The sequence below is a fragment of the Priapulus caudatus genome, unplaced genomic scaffold (assembly GCF_000485595.1).
Source record: "Priapulus caudatus unplaced genomic scaffold, Priapulus_caudatus-5.0.1 Scaffold2516, whole genome shotgun sequence".
Taxonomy (NCBI): domain Eukaryota; kingdom Metazoa; phylum Priapulida; class Priapulimorpha; order Priapulimorphida; family Priapulidae; genus Priapulus; species Priapulus caudatus.
Window position 1 is genome coordinate 5109 of NW_014579577.1, and position 12845 is coordinate 17953.

General features: G+C 42.3%; 2 protein-coding genes across 2 annotated transcripts; one reads left to right on the forward strand and one right to left on the reverse strand.

The window, feature by feature from the left end:
* Positions 1 to 1154: 1154 nt before the first annotated feature.
* Positions 1155 to 4055, forward strand: LOC106818779 (ATP-dependent DNA helicase Q-like 3). The gene is made up of 6 exons (XM_014823452.1): positions 1155 to 1340; positions 1557 to 1683; positions 2470 to 2611; positions 2904 to 3074; positions 3559 to 3666; positions 3959 to 4055. Exons 1-6 carry the CDS (start codon positions 1155 to 1157, stop codon positions 4053 to 4055), a joined length of 831 nt encoding a protein of 276 aa, XP_014678938.1.
* Positions 3913 to 10232, reverse strand: LOC106818780. Its single transcript, XM_014823454.1, has 8 exons — positions 9876 to 10232; positions 9505 to 9558; positions 8557 to 9021; positions 7826 to 8042; positions 7198 to 7553; positions 6695 to 6949; positions 5067 to 5928; positions 3913 to 4581 (listed from the first exon to the last, which is right to left on the reverse strand). The coding sequence occupies exons 1-8, from the start codon at positions 10230 to 10232 to the stop codon at positions 4262 to 4264; spliced, it is 2886 nt and encodes a 961-aa protein (XP_014678940.1). The 3' UTR covers positions 3913 to 4261.
* Between the last annotated feature and the right edge of the window lie 2613 nt (positions 10233 to 12845).

Sequence of the window (12845 nt, forward strand, 5' to 3'; positions counted from 1 at the left end):
ATAAGTTGTTATTCTTATTTTGACCTCCAGTTGGGGGAGGAGAGAGTTACCACGCGTTTCGAACGCCCGCTGTACAAGCGGAAAAAGCGCCAAGCAACGGGCTGCACGGGTCGAATGTTAAATCGTCCTAAGTGAACTGCATAACTATCGGCAGGCGAAGCAGCAAATTATCCTGCCAGTTATGCGCGAAGCCTGATTGTGGCGCTAGAGGCAATAGTAGCGGCAGCGACATAACCAAGGCTATGAGAAGTGTACGTAGTGGCATTTCGCTCATGTGATACGGTCGACATCTCAAGACTCTACCTCCCTAGTTGACTCTTGCTGTTCGAAGGAGGGGAGCCAAATAGGTGGTCTACCGTCACCTATAACGAGTCGAAGTCATTCTAACATCCCCCCCTCCCGCCTACAACTAGGATTCCGGCAAGCCAGCAAGGCCACGACTGCCATTAAAGGCACGACCGCCTGGATCGAGCTCGGGGGGGCTCCATATCTACCTAGATAACAATAATGTAACCCAAACCCAGAGGATAAGGGTTAGCACCGCGAGCCTATCCTTTTGTGCGGAGCAATGCCAGTGAAATCACTCGGGCAGGTTTGCTGGTGTATTTTCAGAGACTAGAACTTCAGAACTGGGTTTATTCTAAAACAGCGAACCTTTTCTCCGCTATTCGGAAGCGTTAACTATGTATCGGCAATACTCTGTATTTAAACTAATATAACCTGTTACAAAAATTCGAAGTGACGAGCGGCGGATATACTGAGCGCCATTTCTGTTGACCTGTGACGTACGCATTCCCAATGCGCATAGCGTTCGGCTAACTTCGGCTGGCTCCAAGATCGAATGCATCACGGGATGCCTGCTGTCAGTCATGATGTCACCAGAGCCCGCATGATGTCAGGCAACACAGTAAAATAGGCGCGTAGAAGTGACCGCATAGAAAATATCTCTAGCCGATGTTTATTTAAATATTTGTCGGGTAAATAAAAATAATTATACAATTTACTTCATTTGTTTTTTGTTTTTCATTGAGCTGTTGTTGTTTCTTCACTTTGTTCTAAATATAATTGTACCATAGCTTACCGCAACCCCGGTAACGTAGCAACAAGCCTGTACGCGTTCCCTGTAAACAATATAAGATATAATAGAATATGATATGGAGGTTGAATTGAGCAAAGCGATTGACAAAGTGAAAGCAAAATTTAGATTTAATATTGACTTGAAAGAAGAGCAGCGCAGGATATTAACTAGCCTAGTGCAGAAAAAAGATGTTTTTGCACTGTTGCCTACTGGTTTTGGGAAGTCGATGATATTTCTGCTGCTTCCACTGATTTTGGATGTGGTGAGTAGGCCTATAAAATAATATTCTTACTCTTAGTCTTAGTCTTAATAATAGTAATATTAATACTAGGTCTTAATACACAAATTAACAATAACAACAAAATTTCAGAGTAGTATTATTTATTTTGAAGGTTTAATTACTTGGTAACAACAATATAATAATTAGAAATTATAGTATTTTTTACATTTGCGTGACTGTAGACAATTTATCTTACAGATCGACCCTGGCAAAAAGCACACAGTGCTGGTTATTTCACCGCTGACAGCACTAATACAGGATCAGGTTGGCGTTGCCAGAACACATGGCATCAATGCTGGAGCCTTTGCGCAGGACGAAATTAATGGTACAGACCGATATTTAAGTGGGTTTTTACGTTTACTTTTGGGTCAAAGTTGAAAGTGCAATTTATTATTACTATTTTGTGTCTTAGACGCGCTCACTGTTTCTCGCAGTAGACAGACGTGCTAACTGCTTCTCGCAGTAGACAGACACACTCACCACTTCTCTACACTTCGGAGACAGAGAAGGCATGCGAAAACAGAATATTGGCAAACTATGAAACATAGACACCTAGCGATGTAGTAACTAGCCGTTACGACGTCTGTATATCCATATCTATCACATAACCTCCACCTCCTATAACACCATAGCCACATATTGTTCTGTCTATCCCCTCTCATGTTTTTCAGCCTCTCTGCCCTGGCAAAAACAAGGCCATGTAATATGCACACACACAGATCTACCTCTATAATATATACTGCCATATCATAGTAACTATCGGAAGACTAGCTACGACTCTCTATCATAGATAAACGGAGTCAGCCCGACAGAGCGGTATTTACGTTGGGTTTTTACATTCGTTTTGGGTTAAATTTAAAAGTGCAATTTATTATTACTATTTGGTGTCTTAGCACGACCATGATGAATGAATACTCCCAATACACATAGGTTTTGCAATATATGACCGTTTCTTAAGTTTAGCCGTATATATGCTATATTCATTTGCTTCATTTAAGTACAGAGAAGTTTGGGGGGGGAGGGGGGTTATATATGACAAAAAGTTATTAGCTATGTCCTTATGTTCTCTTTGAAACCAGTCAAATAACTAAAATGATTTTTTTAACTCCAGATATCATACAAGGGGATATGAGTATCCTATTCACTTCGCCCGAAGCAATACTTCAAAGTGTATGGATGCGCATGATAAAACTGCATTACATGAAGAGGATTGTAGCAGTTGTGTACGACGAAGCACACTGCATATGTTCATGGTAAGAGACAAATTATTTGTGGAACAAGCTAGTGCAACCCAAAATCATAACGTAAATTAAGATCACCTAACATATCTTTTACTGTTACACAGTATATACATATATACATACACAATATATACATATATATACATACACACACAATATATGCAAATGATAGTGACATCTTTCACTCGCAAAACATAAAATATGCAATATCATTGTTATGTCAATGTAAGCGAGGCAATGACAGCTAACAAATACAATTAATATTTGTATAATTACAATAACACGGATATATCTTTTTCCGTAGGGGAGTCGACTTTCGACCTGCCTACAGGGATGTTGGGACTGTACAGTCATTGCTTGACACTCCAAGTTTAGCAATGACAGCCACAGCAACAAAAGAAATCCAAACAGATATCTACTCGGTGCTGGGTTTCCAGTCAGACAGCACTGTAGTTGTTGCAAATCTACCCAACAGGTAAATACATGCATGTTATAATACACAGTTGAAACTATATGAAACGTTACGTAATTACACTTTCTTGTGTTAAACTGTTGTAGCTTCACACCGCCCCCTGATGCGCTTCTCACCTTGCGCTTCTTACCAACAAATCCCTTCTATTACGGAATACAACCCCAGCAACCCATCGTTCAAACAGAACGTACTCACTTACTGGCACGTTCTCTCAGCCTCACCGGCCTTGAGACACTTGCGCGATCATACACCCACCCTCGCCTCACGCAGAGGTAAGAAGCTGAAGGATGAGCTCAGACGCGATGCCAGGAGTTCAGGCAACTGTTCCTCAAACGGGGATGTAAGGCATACTTGCTAGGCAGAACCAATACCCAGGAAACACCCTACTTGTGACTACGAAGACACCTGCGCGATCATACACCCATAACTTTATTAACAGTGCCTTGCACAGATGATGTGCTGCAGTGTTTTTCTTTTCATATTGCAGACCCAACACATTTCTACATGTGGAGCCATCGGTTGGAAAGTTCGACAGCGACATGGAATGGCTGCTTGATAACCTCCGAAATTCATCAAGTCCAAAAAGGGTCATTGTGTATGTCAGATCTATCAATTATTGTTATAAAATATTCATGTGGCTTTTACAAAATTTAAAAAACAGTGCATTCGTAAATGACCATCCTGGCTATGAAAACAGAAAAGTCGAAATGTTCCATTCCAAAACAACAACTGACGTTAAAGATAAAATACTAAAAGACTTCACAAATTCAGGCGGCAATATTCGGGTTCTTATTTCAACAGTCGCTTTTGGATTGGGAATAAATGTAAAAGATGTGGACGTTATAGTTCATTGGGGGTTACCTGAGACAGCTCTGGCTTATTGGCAGGAGATTGGGAGATGTGCTAGAGACGGACACAGAGGCTATGCTATCTGCTATGCATTTAAAAGAAGTTTCGCTAACGTTCATGACCAAAATTTTATAAAGATTGCTAATAACTTAAATTCTTGTATACGCGTCACAGTCCTGGAATCGTTCATGTTAGATGGCATTAATGTTGCACAAATAGATATACTAAAAAATTTACGAACCTGTAACGGCGATTGCAATGATACGTGTTTTTGTGCGAAATGTTCATGTTGTATTGTTTGTCAGAAAACTTGCACTTGTAAATGTTTATCAAAAACCACATTACTGAACTTCCTGCCTCAGCAATCGTGATTTAAACGCATCTACCCTAATGTTGCTGAGTGTTTGTGATGGCATGTTTTGGAAGGACTTGTGTTTTCGACCGGCCTTGCAGGTGAACAAGTCTTCCCCTATCAATATGGAAACAAATTCCTCAATGTCCTTCTGCCTGTCTGTCACTGTCTTTGTGTGCACCGATGCTCGTGATAATTGAGATACCTCCTTCTCAAAAACCGAAACGAGGATCTTTCCCACACCGACCATCTGGCTGTGGCGTGCGACTGTGTCGGCAGTTAAATGCCCAGCAGCACCTTTGACACTTTCTGAAAAAATTAGTAACACCTGTGAGTTCAGAATTTTGATTCCATGAGATTTCATGCGCACATATACATCGAACCATTTTAGGGTGTCAATGCCACAGGAAAAACGTTTAGTCTCTAAACAGAACATTAACTTGCCAGGTATGTCACTAGTGTAAATGCAGTGTCATACAGTGTAATTCTAGTGAACATGTAATAATTGACATTTAAATTATTCTGTGTTACTATTGTTAGTATGTAATGGATTGCTGATGTCAATGTTATTGGAACGATTTTTAAAACGCAACTGCAATTACAAGGTCAATAAAGGCAGAATAACTGTTAAATTTAGATGCGTTGGTGTCGTATTTGCTTTGTATAAGTAGTTATAACATTGTCACATTCACACAATACAAACACACACGCACGCACGCACGCACGCACGCACACACACACACACACACATGTAGATAACATTTCAACAGCACACACGTTATCATCCAATTCACCTTTATACTCCTTGTTCAAGAATTCCATGTGCAGGTCCATTGCAATATTTTTGCCCTTGCCTCCGTTGACGTTCACTGTCCTGTTCCATGTCAGCGTGTGTTGTAGCCGCTCCGAGACAGCACCATGGACTGCAGAAAGCAGCTTGTGCCCAAACAGAAAGTATTTGGGGTGATGGTTATTGAAAAATTCGAGCATATCGAATTTCCAATGCAGGATGATCCTATGGCCATCATTTTCGCGAATGGCATCCCTGCGAACTTTTTGGTTCAAACCTCTCCACATCAACCTTGAAGTATACAGTCTCTTGACGTCGACAGGCCCTTGATAGTCCAACGTTGGTGATTCTGCGGAGGTATGGCAGGATATACAGCAGTACCATTTGCCGTCTGGCACGTCATCTTCCTTCATTCCGATGCATTCAAGATGAAACCACGTTCCCCTCCTGCAGTTTCTGTTTTCGCAGAAAATCATGGCGGATCCGGGGAAGTCTTGTTTGCAGACGCAGTATAAGTATTCCGTTGGGCCTGTTCCACTGGCGTTCAATATGTTGGTGACGGTTTCCTGGCAGGATGTGTACAGTATGTTGAGTATCTGTTTAGCTATTGTTTTAATGAATGCAATCTGTTCTTGTCTGCTGTTTGGAAAATTCTCGGGTGTTTGTTGAACAGTTTTTGTCTTCATGCAATGTAATGCAGCCAGGACGATGTATCCGTCGCAACAGAATTCTAGAAACTCTTCGTTGTGGTTGAACTTCTGCTTGCAGTCACTTGACACGTTGCGGTGATTAAATACTTGCTTCAAATGAACAAGGGTACCCTTCTCTCTTCCACTAGAGGCAGAGTATAGCTCATCGAAGATATCCTGCAATGTATGCCACATTAGTTAAAGGGACAGTAGCCTCTAGGATTTTACTGCATACAACTGTACTTACTGTATAACAAATCGTCTATACCCACACGTATTTGTTACCAGATACCTAATTTAATTGTTATAATTAATTACACATCAACGCTACGAAATTTGAAAGGCGCCATGACACCCGCGACCGTGCTGCCACCCCGAAAAAGTTGCGTATTTGACCATTTATTTTGCACGTTACAGACCGAGGGCTAATCACAAAAGTGCAATTATATTTATACCTAAATGCTATTTAACCGAACGATATTCATTTTAGGGCAAATTTATCCATATTATAACTGAAACTATATGTCGTTTATAAGATATTACAATCCTTTTGCTTTTAAATGAATAAATAAGAAACACCCTCGGTCTGTAGCCCTTGGCTGGAAAGTCCGTTTGCACAACTTCTCAGATCGTGCGCTCTGAGTGGCGCCACCGTCGTTGTAATCAAACTGTAGTCGTTAGTTTTAAAACATTTTGTTTAAAGATTTCTAATGGTGATTGAACCATGAAACTTTTTATGTAGCGTAATTATAACCTAAATTAGCTGAAAGTAACCCTAGAACCTAGAGTAAACTCTCCCTTTAAGACAATTGTGTCACACAAGTTACACAACTGCATGCTCACGTATTTCTACTTCAGTAGGACATTTATAATTTAGCGAATACTGAAATGGTAATAATGTAATAATAGAATTACGTCAATATGTAATAGCATATGTGCGCACCTGCAGCAGAAGGCAGCGCTTGTGCCATTCCTGTATACCCATGGTCAGGCCTTGCAGCTGCTCCCAAGGTGAGTTACCATTGACCCTGGCATTTTGTGCATCGTTGCCACGTTCGCAGCTGAGCCCATCGGCATAGAGAGGAAGAGTGAAGGGATCCCCGTTTGGCTTTAGTGGCACGTAGCGGTGGTACTCGGCCATTATCTCCACCATCTCGGCCACTTTGCTCTCATCCTTATCGAGGACACCCAATGGTAACTGAAAGTAGTAAAACATAACGTTACAACAGCTAACGACAGCCACATGCATTTCCAGTAAAACTGCAAGCAAAAAATTCAGTTTATGCAAGTAACATCGCTACAATATGGTTAAACACTACATTTTTTATTGAATAGGTTTGATGCTTTCTTAAACTGGTTGCATAGAATAGTATCGGCGCATTACTCATGAATGAAAAATTGTAGATAACGAAGAATTAACAAGAAATACGGAAATTTCAAACGTACGATTTGACTCTTAGCAGATGACTCCTGTTGGAACTCGTGCTGGATGTGCCCGGCCACTTCACTCTGTAGGTCATGCAAGAATGGCATGTTAGTGCAAAGCACTCTTTCTATGAGCTGACTCATTTCTTGTTGCAGAGCAGCTTCATCGGTTGTTGACGGCAAGTATTGCTCTAATGGTATTAAGGATATGTCTGCAGGAGAAGGTTGCTCGTCACTTAGGTGAAGTGACGGAATTCTGTCTATGGCAGCATAGGCTTGGACCATATTAAACTGTTTATTGGTTTTGTCTCTGGTCTGATGGCGTACGGATACTCGCTGATTGACATTGTCAAAGCACAATGAGTACCCAAGTGTGCCTGAAAGAGACAGCACACATCGTACATGAGATTACACATGTGCTGTTAGTGTTAGTATTTCTGCAACGTTTTCACTAGGTGCATGGGGTAATACATTGCTAAAGTTAATTTAGGTAAGTCTCTGTAGGGAAATTTTAATGGAAACTGAAACTTATATAGCATTATAAATGTTGCTGCGTATACATCCAACATTAAGGTAAGCATGTTAAGGCACATCTATGTTTTCATATAGCAATAGCACTTGTGAAAATCTAAAATTGTGTAATTGTTACCTTTGTCTCCTTTGTGGATGGGAGTGGCATCGCTGGACTGTCCGTCAGCATCCCGTTTCCTGAAAGGAGGCAGCTCGGCAGACCAAAGCAGAGAATCCGTCACTCTGGACCGGTGCTGCACAACTTCGTCATCGTACTTCTTTCGCACACGGTCAATGACATTTTTAGTGCCATCAATGCCGACGCTCAGGCCCAGGTGGTTTAATCTGGGAAACATCTGAATAATAAACAGGAAACCATTGACTGCACTTTCAATAAACCAACGTGTGTAAGCACGGGTAACAATTAACTTCTGATCAAGGGTGTCTAACAAACTCCCTGGCCTGAAAAAGAGGGAGTCCACAGCAAAATGAGGGAGTCAGGGGTCTGAAGTTCAAAACTAAAGATAACAATAATGCATGCTCTTATTTTGCTTTACTCCCGCTATGTATCGCCACATCAAAACATATTCTACATGTAGCTGTAGCTCAATACAATTTCACTTTTGTGATTAGCCCTCCGTCATTTACCTGCAAAATAAAAATGCAAATACGCAACTTTTTAAGGGTGGCAGCACGGTCGCGGGTGTCATGGCGCCGTTCAAATTTCGTAGCGTTGATGTGTAAATAATTAATTAAGTATCTGGTGACAAATACATGTGGGTATAGACGATTTGTTATACAGTAAGTACAGTTGTATGCAGTAAAATCCTAGAGGCTACTGTCCCTTTAAGTGAATTTACAAGAACATACCTGTCTTTTGCAGCCAGACATCCACAACTGCAGGCCAATGAGCTCTTGTAAGTCACTCATCCGTCTTGGTTGTAGCTGGTACAGGACTATTGAGATGAGAACGCCTAGAGTAGGTTTGATTGAAACTGTTGGTGCACCAGCTAGTCCAAGATGCGTGAGTGATTTCCTAGAAGTGACAGATGCAGTTAGGAGGTCTGTAAGAAGAGGGCAAGTTTCCTTTAATTCGGCATAGCGATCATCCCAGCTGAAATTGCTAATTTGTTCCAACGATTTCTTTCCATGAAATAGAGATTTCTTTTTTCCAAGGAGTTTCTGCGTCTCCTGTCGCACTGCCTCGTGTGCCCAGCTAGTCATTGCTTTCTTGAAGCCAGTGCTGTAAGCTGCCAGGATCTTGACTGCCCGGCGGTACTGAAATCTCTTCAGGAATTTTACTGCTCTTGCAAGATGTATTCCGAGCGGTACTGCCTAAAAAGCAAGTAAAACATAGAAAATATACAAATACTAACAATACTTTTATGCTAACAGGGTAAAAATGGTTAAAATGAACAAAATGAAAATATATGGAGCAAATATGGACAAAAAACGAAACAAAACAAAATATGGACAAAATAAACGTTCTTGCTACGATAACTGCTGTGAGAGAGAGAGAGAGAGAGGAAGGGAGAGAGAGGGAGAGGGAAGGAGCGAGAGAGATAGAGAGAGAGAGAGAGAGATATATATATAGAACTCACTCCAGGAAGCATATATATACTAAACTAATCCCCATGATGCGTAAAATGCATAAAATCAAGGTTTACGGGTAGATTTGATAACGGTTTAGATTTGGCACTTACACCTGGTAGGCCTATAAATAAATTTTGATCAATAATAACTGTCATTTCTATTTTAATTTCGTTGTATATTCTTACAGTTACACCAGGTTTAATATTAATATATAAATTGTCATACCTTCATCGGTTTCTCAGGACTTTTTCGCCTCTTCGCAGGTTTCGGACTCTGCAACTGCAGCACAAGTTACAATTAATTTCTTAAATATAATGTGTTATTTAATTTACTTTGTGAATTATGGGACAAATTAATGCTATTCCATTGAAGCCTTCCTCAATTGGTGCTAGTATCATAGGACTAAAATCTCATATATAGGCTAATTTAATTTCCCCTTTAGATGTGACATAGTCATAGGCACGTACTTCTATTTCTAATGACGTCAGCCACTTGATTTTAATCTTTTAGTTTCATTGTTCAATGACAAATGTGTAGAAATAAAAATTAATTAAGAGGGTAATTATTGCCATTGCATTGGCATAAAAAATAATTACGTTTGATGGGCCAGCGCACAATCGCTTTCGTTTCTCTGGAGTCGCATAAGGGCTTAGCGGCCCTTTCCGCTTCAAAGCCAGATAGCCCTTTGTCTGGCGGCTGAACGTCGCGCGAGCTTTTCGACGCTTCTGCCTGCTCTTGGCCATGAACAGCAATGCCCACGAACATTTTGGGCAGAGGAAGCGTTGTTTCTTTTGCTCCGGTGTAAGCTGCAAGTTTAACTCTTCCTCCAGCACGTCCTTGACTGTCTTGTCGATCGCATTTAACTTGACTGAGGAATCAAAACCAGTCCTGTAAAAGTTTTTACCTTTTTTCTTGAATGTTGAATCGCAATTCGCACACTTCGGCTCTGCCATAATTGTTTACCTCAAGGTGGTTTACCTTGCAGGGAACGCGTACAGGCTTGTTGCTACGTTACCGCGGTTGCGGTAAGCTATGGTACAATTATATTTAGAACAAAGTGAAGAAACAACAACAGTTCAATGAAAAATGAAAAACAAATGAAGTAAATTGTATAATTATTTTTATTTACCCGACAAATATTTAAATAAACATCGGCTAGAGATATTTTCTATGCGGTCACTTCTACGCGCCTATTTTACTGTGTTGCCTGACATCATNTGATAAGAGGTCTCTTATTTTGATGACTGCATAGATACAATAATGTAACCCAAACCCAAGAGGATAGGGGTGGGCAGACACGGAGGGAGAGAGGTTCTGGGGCACTCCCCCAGCAAAATTGTAAATATTTGAATGTCTCAGACTGCATTTGAGGCACCCTGAAAATATAATTTCACCTATTTGTTTAAATCTTACTCTGTTACTGTTAGCAGACCTAGCTACCAAGTCTCACGCATTTCGTGGGAGACTCACGTATCTGGCTGAGGTAAACCATAGATATATATNAGAGACGCATAAAAGGAAGGGTTTTGAGTGAGTTCGGGAGAGAACCCGGCTACGAGTTGGTACGTGTACACTGTCACTGTTCGTGTTTAGAATAAAGCTATAAGTTGGTTACCGTTTACATCACCGTCCCGTCTACTATCTACGAGTTACCGTCTACGATACGAACTTAGAGGCTACATTTGGCGCCGTTTGACCAAAGAATCTTCGTCTCCCTTTGCGACACAACGCAAAGTGCTACGCTACTGCGATCGACGTGGCCGTAGAACTTCACTGTCAGCACTCACTTGTCGGGTAAGTGGAACGTTATTTGTCGGTTTTACATTGTATCACATGTTGTGCGGTATTTACATCGTCCCTCATACCCTAGTCATTACTTAACATTTACCGTTTACCATTTACCCTCGGCTCCGACCACGATGACGGAAGCTACGATTGAATAACGCGGGTATTTACGGAGGGCCTTAAGCCTTCTATGGAAAATGTAGCGGAACGATTTACGAGAGGTTTAAGGGTAGCAGAAGTTCGGCAGAGTATTACTAAATTTATGGGGAATGAGCTTTTGTTGGGGGCCAAGTTCCAGGAATGGATTAATCAATTAACGTGGGCGCATTTAGAGTTAAATTTAACGGAAACGGAATTCAGAAATTTAGCAATAAGCACCTTGGGTGGCGCAGCGTCGGAATATACTCGCCGTTTGTTAATAGATACGCCTGACATTACGTGGGATCGGCTGTACGCAGCTTTACAAACACGCTATAAGGACCCTATGTCCGAACTTTCGGCTAAAAACGCTTTAAAAAATTTTAACCAAGAGAGGGGAGAGTCTATCCGCGATTACGCGGATCGGTTACGACAGGTAGCACACCTAGCAATTCCACGAGACCAGTTGCAACACGAAATCACGCAGAAACAGCTGACGGAAATTTTTTCGGAGGGGTTAAGCAGTATATCGACACAAACAACATTGATGAAACGCGACCCACGCACACTGCAAGAGGCACTCGAGATGGCCGACAGGCAAGCGGTAGTAGAACAAGGGATCGCAATGCGAATACGTAACAGGGAGGGGCAACGCTACAGGGATGATAACGGTGGGCAACGCTACAGGGATGTTAACTATGGGGAACCTATGGAAGTGGATCTAGTTAGAAGCAGCCGAACGGCTAGAGACATGCATCACAGCGTAGGCGAAATGAGGCACTTGGTGGCTAGCATGCAAAACATATGCACAACACAAGAGCAGAAACAAAGAAACACGCCGCCAAACACGCGCACACAAACGCAAGCACAGACACGCCGCCACGGGCCGGAGAATACTAACCCACCGCGTAGGCCAGCTAACGACTCGGGCTATTACACACGCCCGCCGCCGGCTAGGCAAGACAATCGCTTCGACGGGAGACCGCCAAATCAGATAAGGTTGTGTTTCCGTTGTGGCAGAGAGGGGCATTTTGCACGAGATTGTCGGGTAGTATTACCGTCGGGAAACGAACCGCGCCCGATAGACCGCAACAGAAGGTAGGGGCGGGTCAGATACGGTCGCACACGCTTCGTGTCGCGCCATGTTGTGATGTTCGGGTGGCGGGCCAAAAACTAATCGCTCTTGTCGACAGCGGCGCAGAATGTTCATTAATTCACGAGACGGTGTGGAGGGGGTTACCCAGTCACGTAAGAGAGGCTGCCACGCTCGACAACGAGCAGTGTCCGAAATTACAGTCAGTCACGGGTGAACAGCTGCGGGTAACACAAGTCGCTAAGTTACCGGTCTCCCGTCGAAGCGATTGTCTTGCCTAGCCGGCGGCGGGCGTGTATAATAGCCCGAGTCGTTAGCTGGCCTGCGCGGTGGGTTAGTATTCTCCGGCCTGTGGCGGCGTGTCTGTGTTTGCGTTTGTGTGCGCGTGTTTGTCGGTGTGTTCCTTTGTTTCTGCTCTTGTGTTGTGCATATGTTTTGCATGCTAGCCACCAAGTGTCTCATTTCGCCTACGCTGTGATGCATGTCTCTAGCCGTTCGGCTGCTTCTAACTAGATCCACTTCCTTAGGTTCCCCATAGTTAACATCCCTG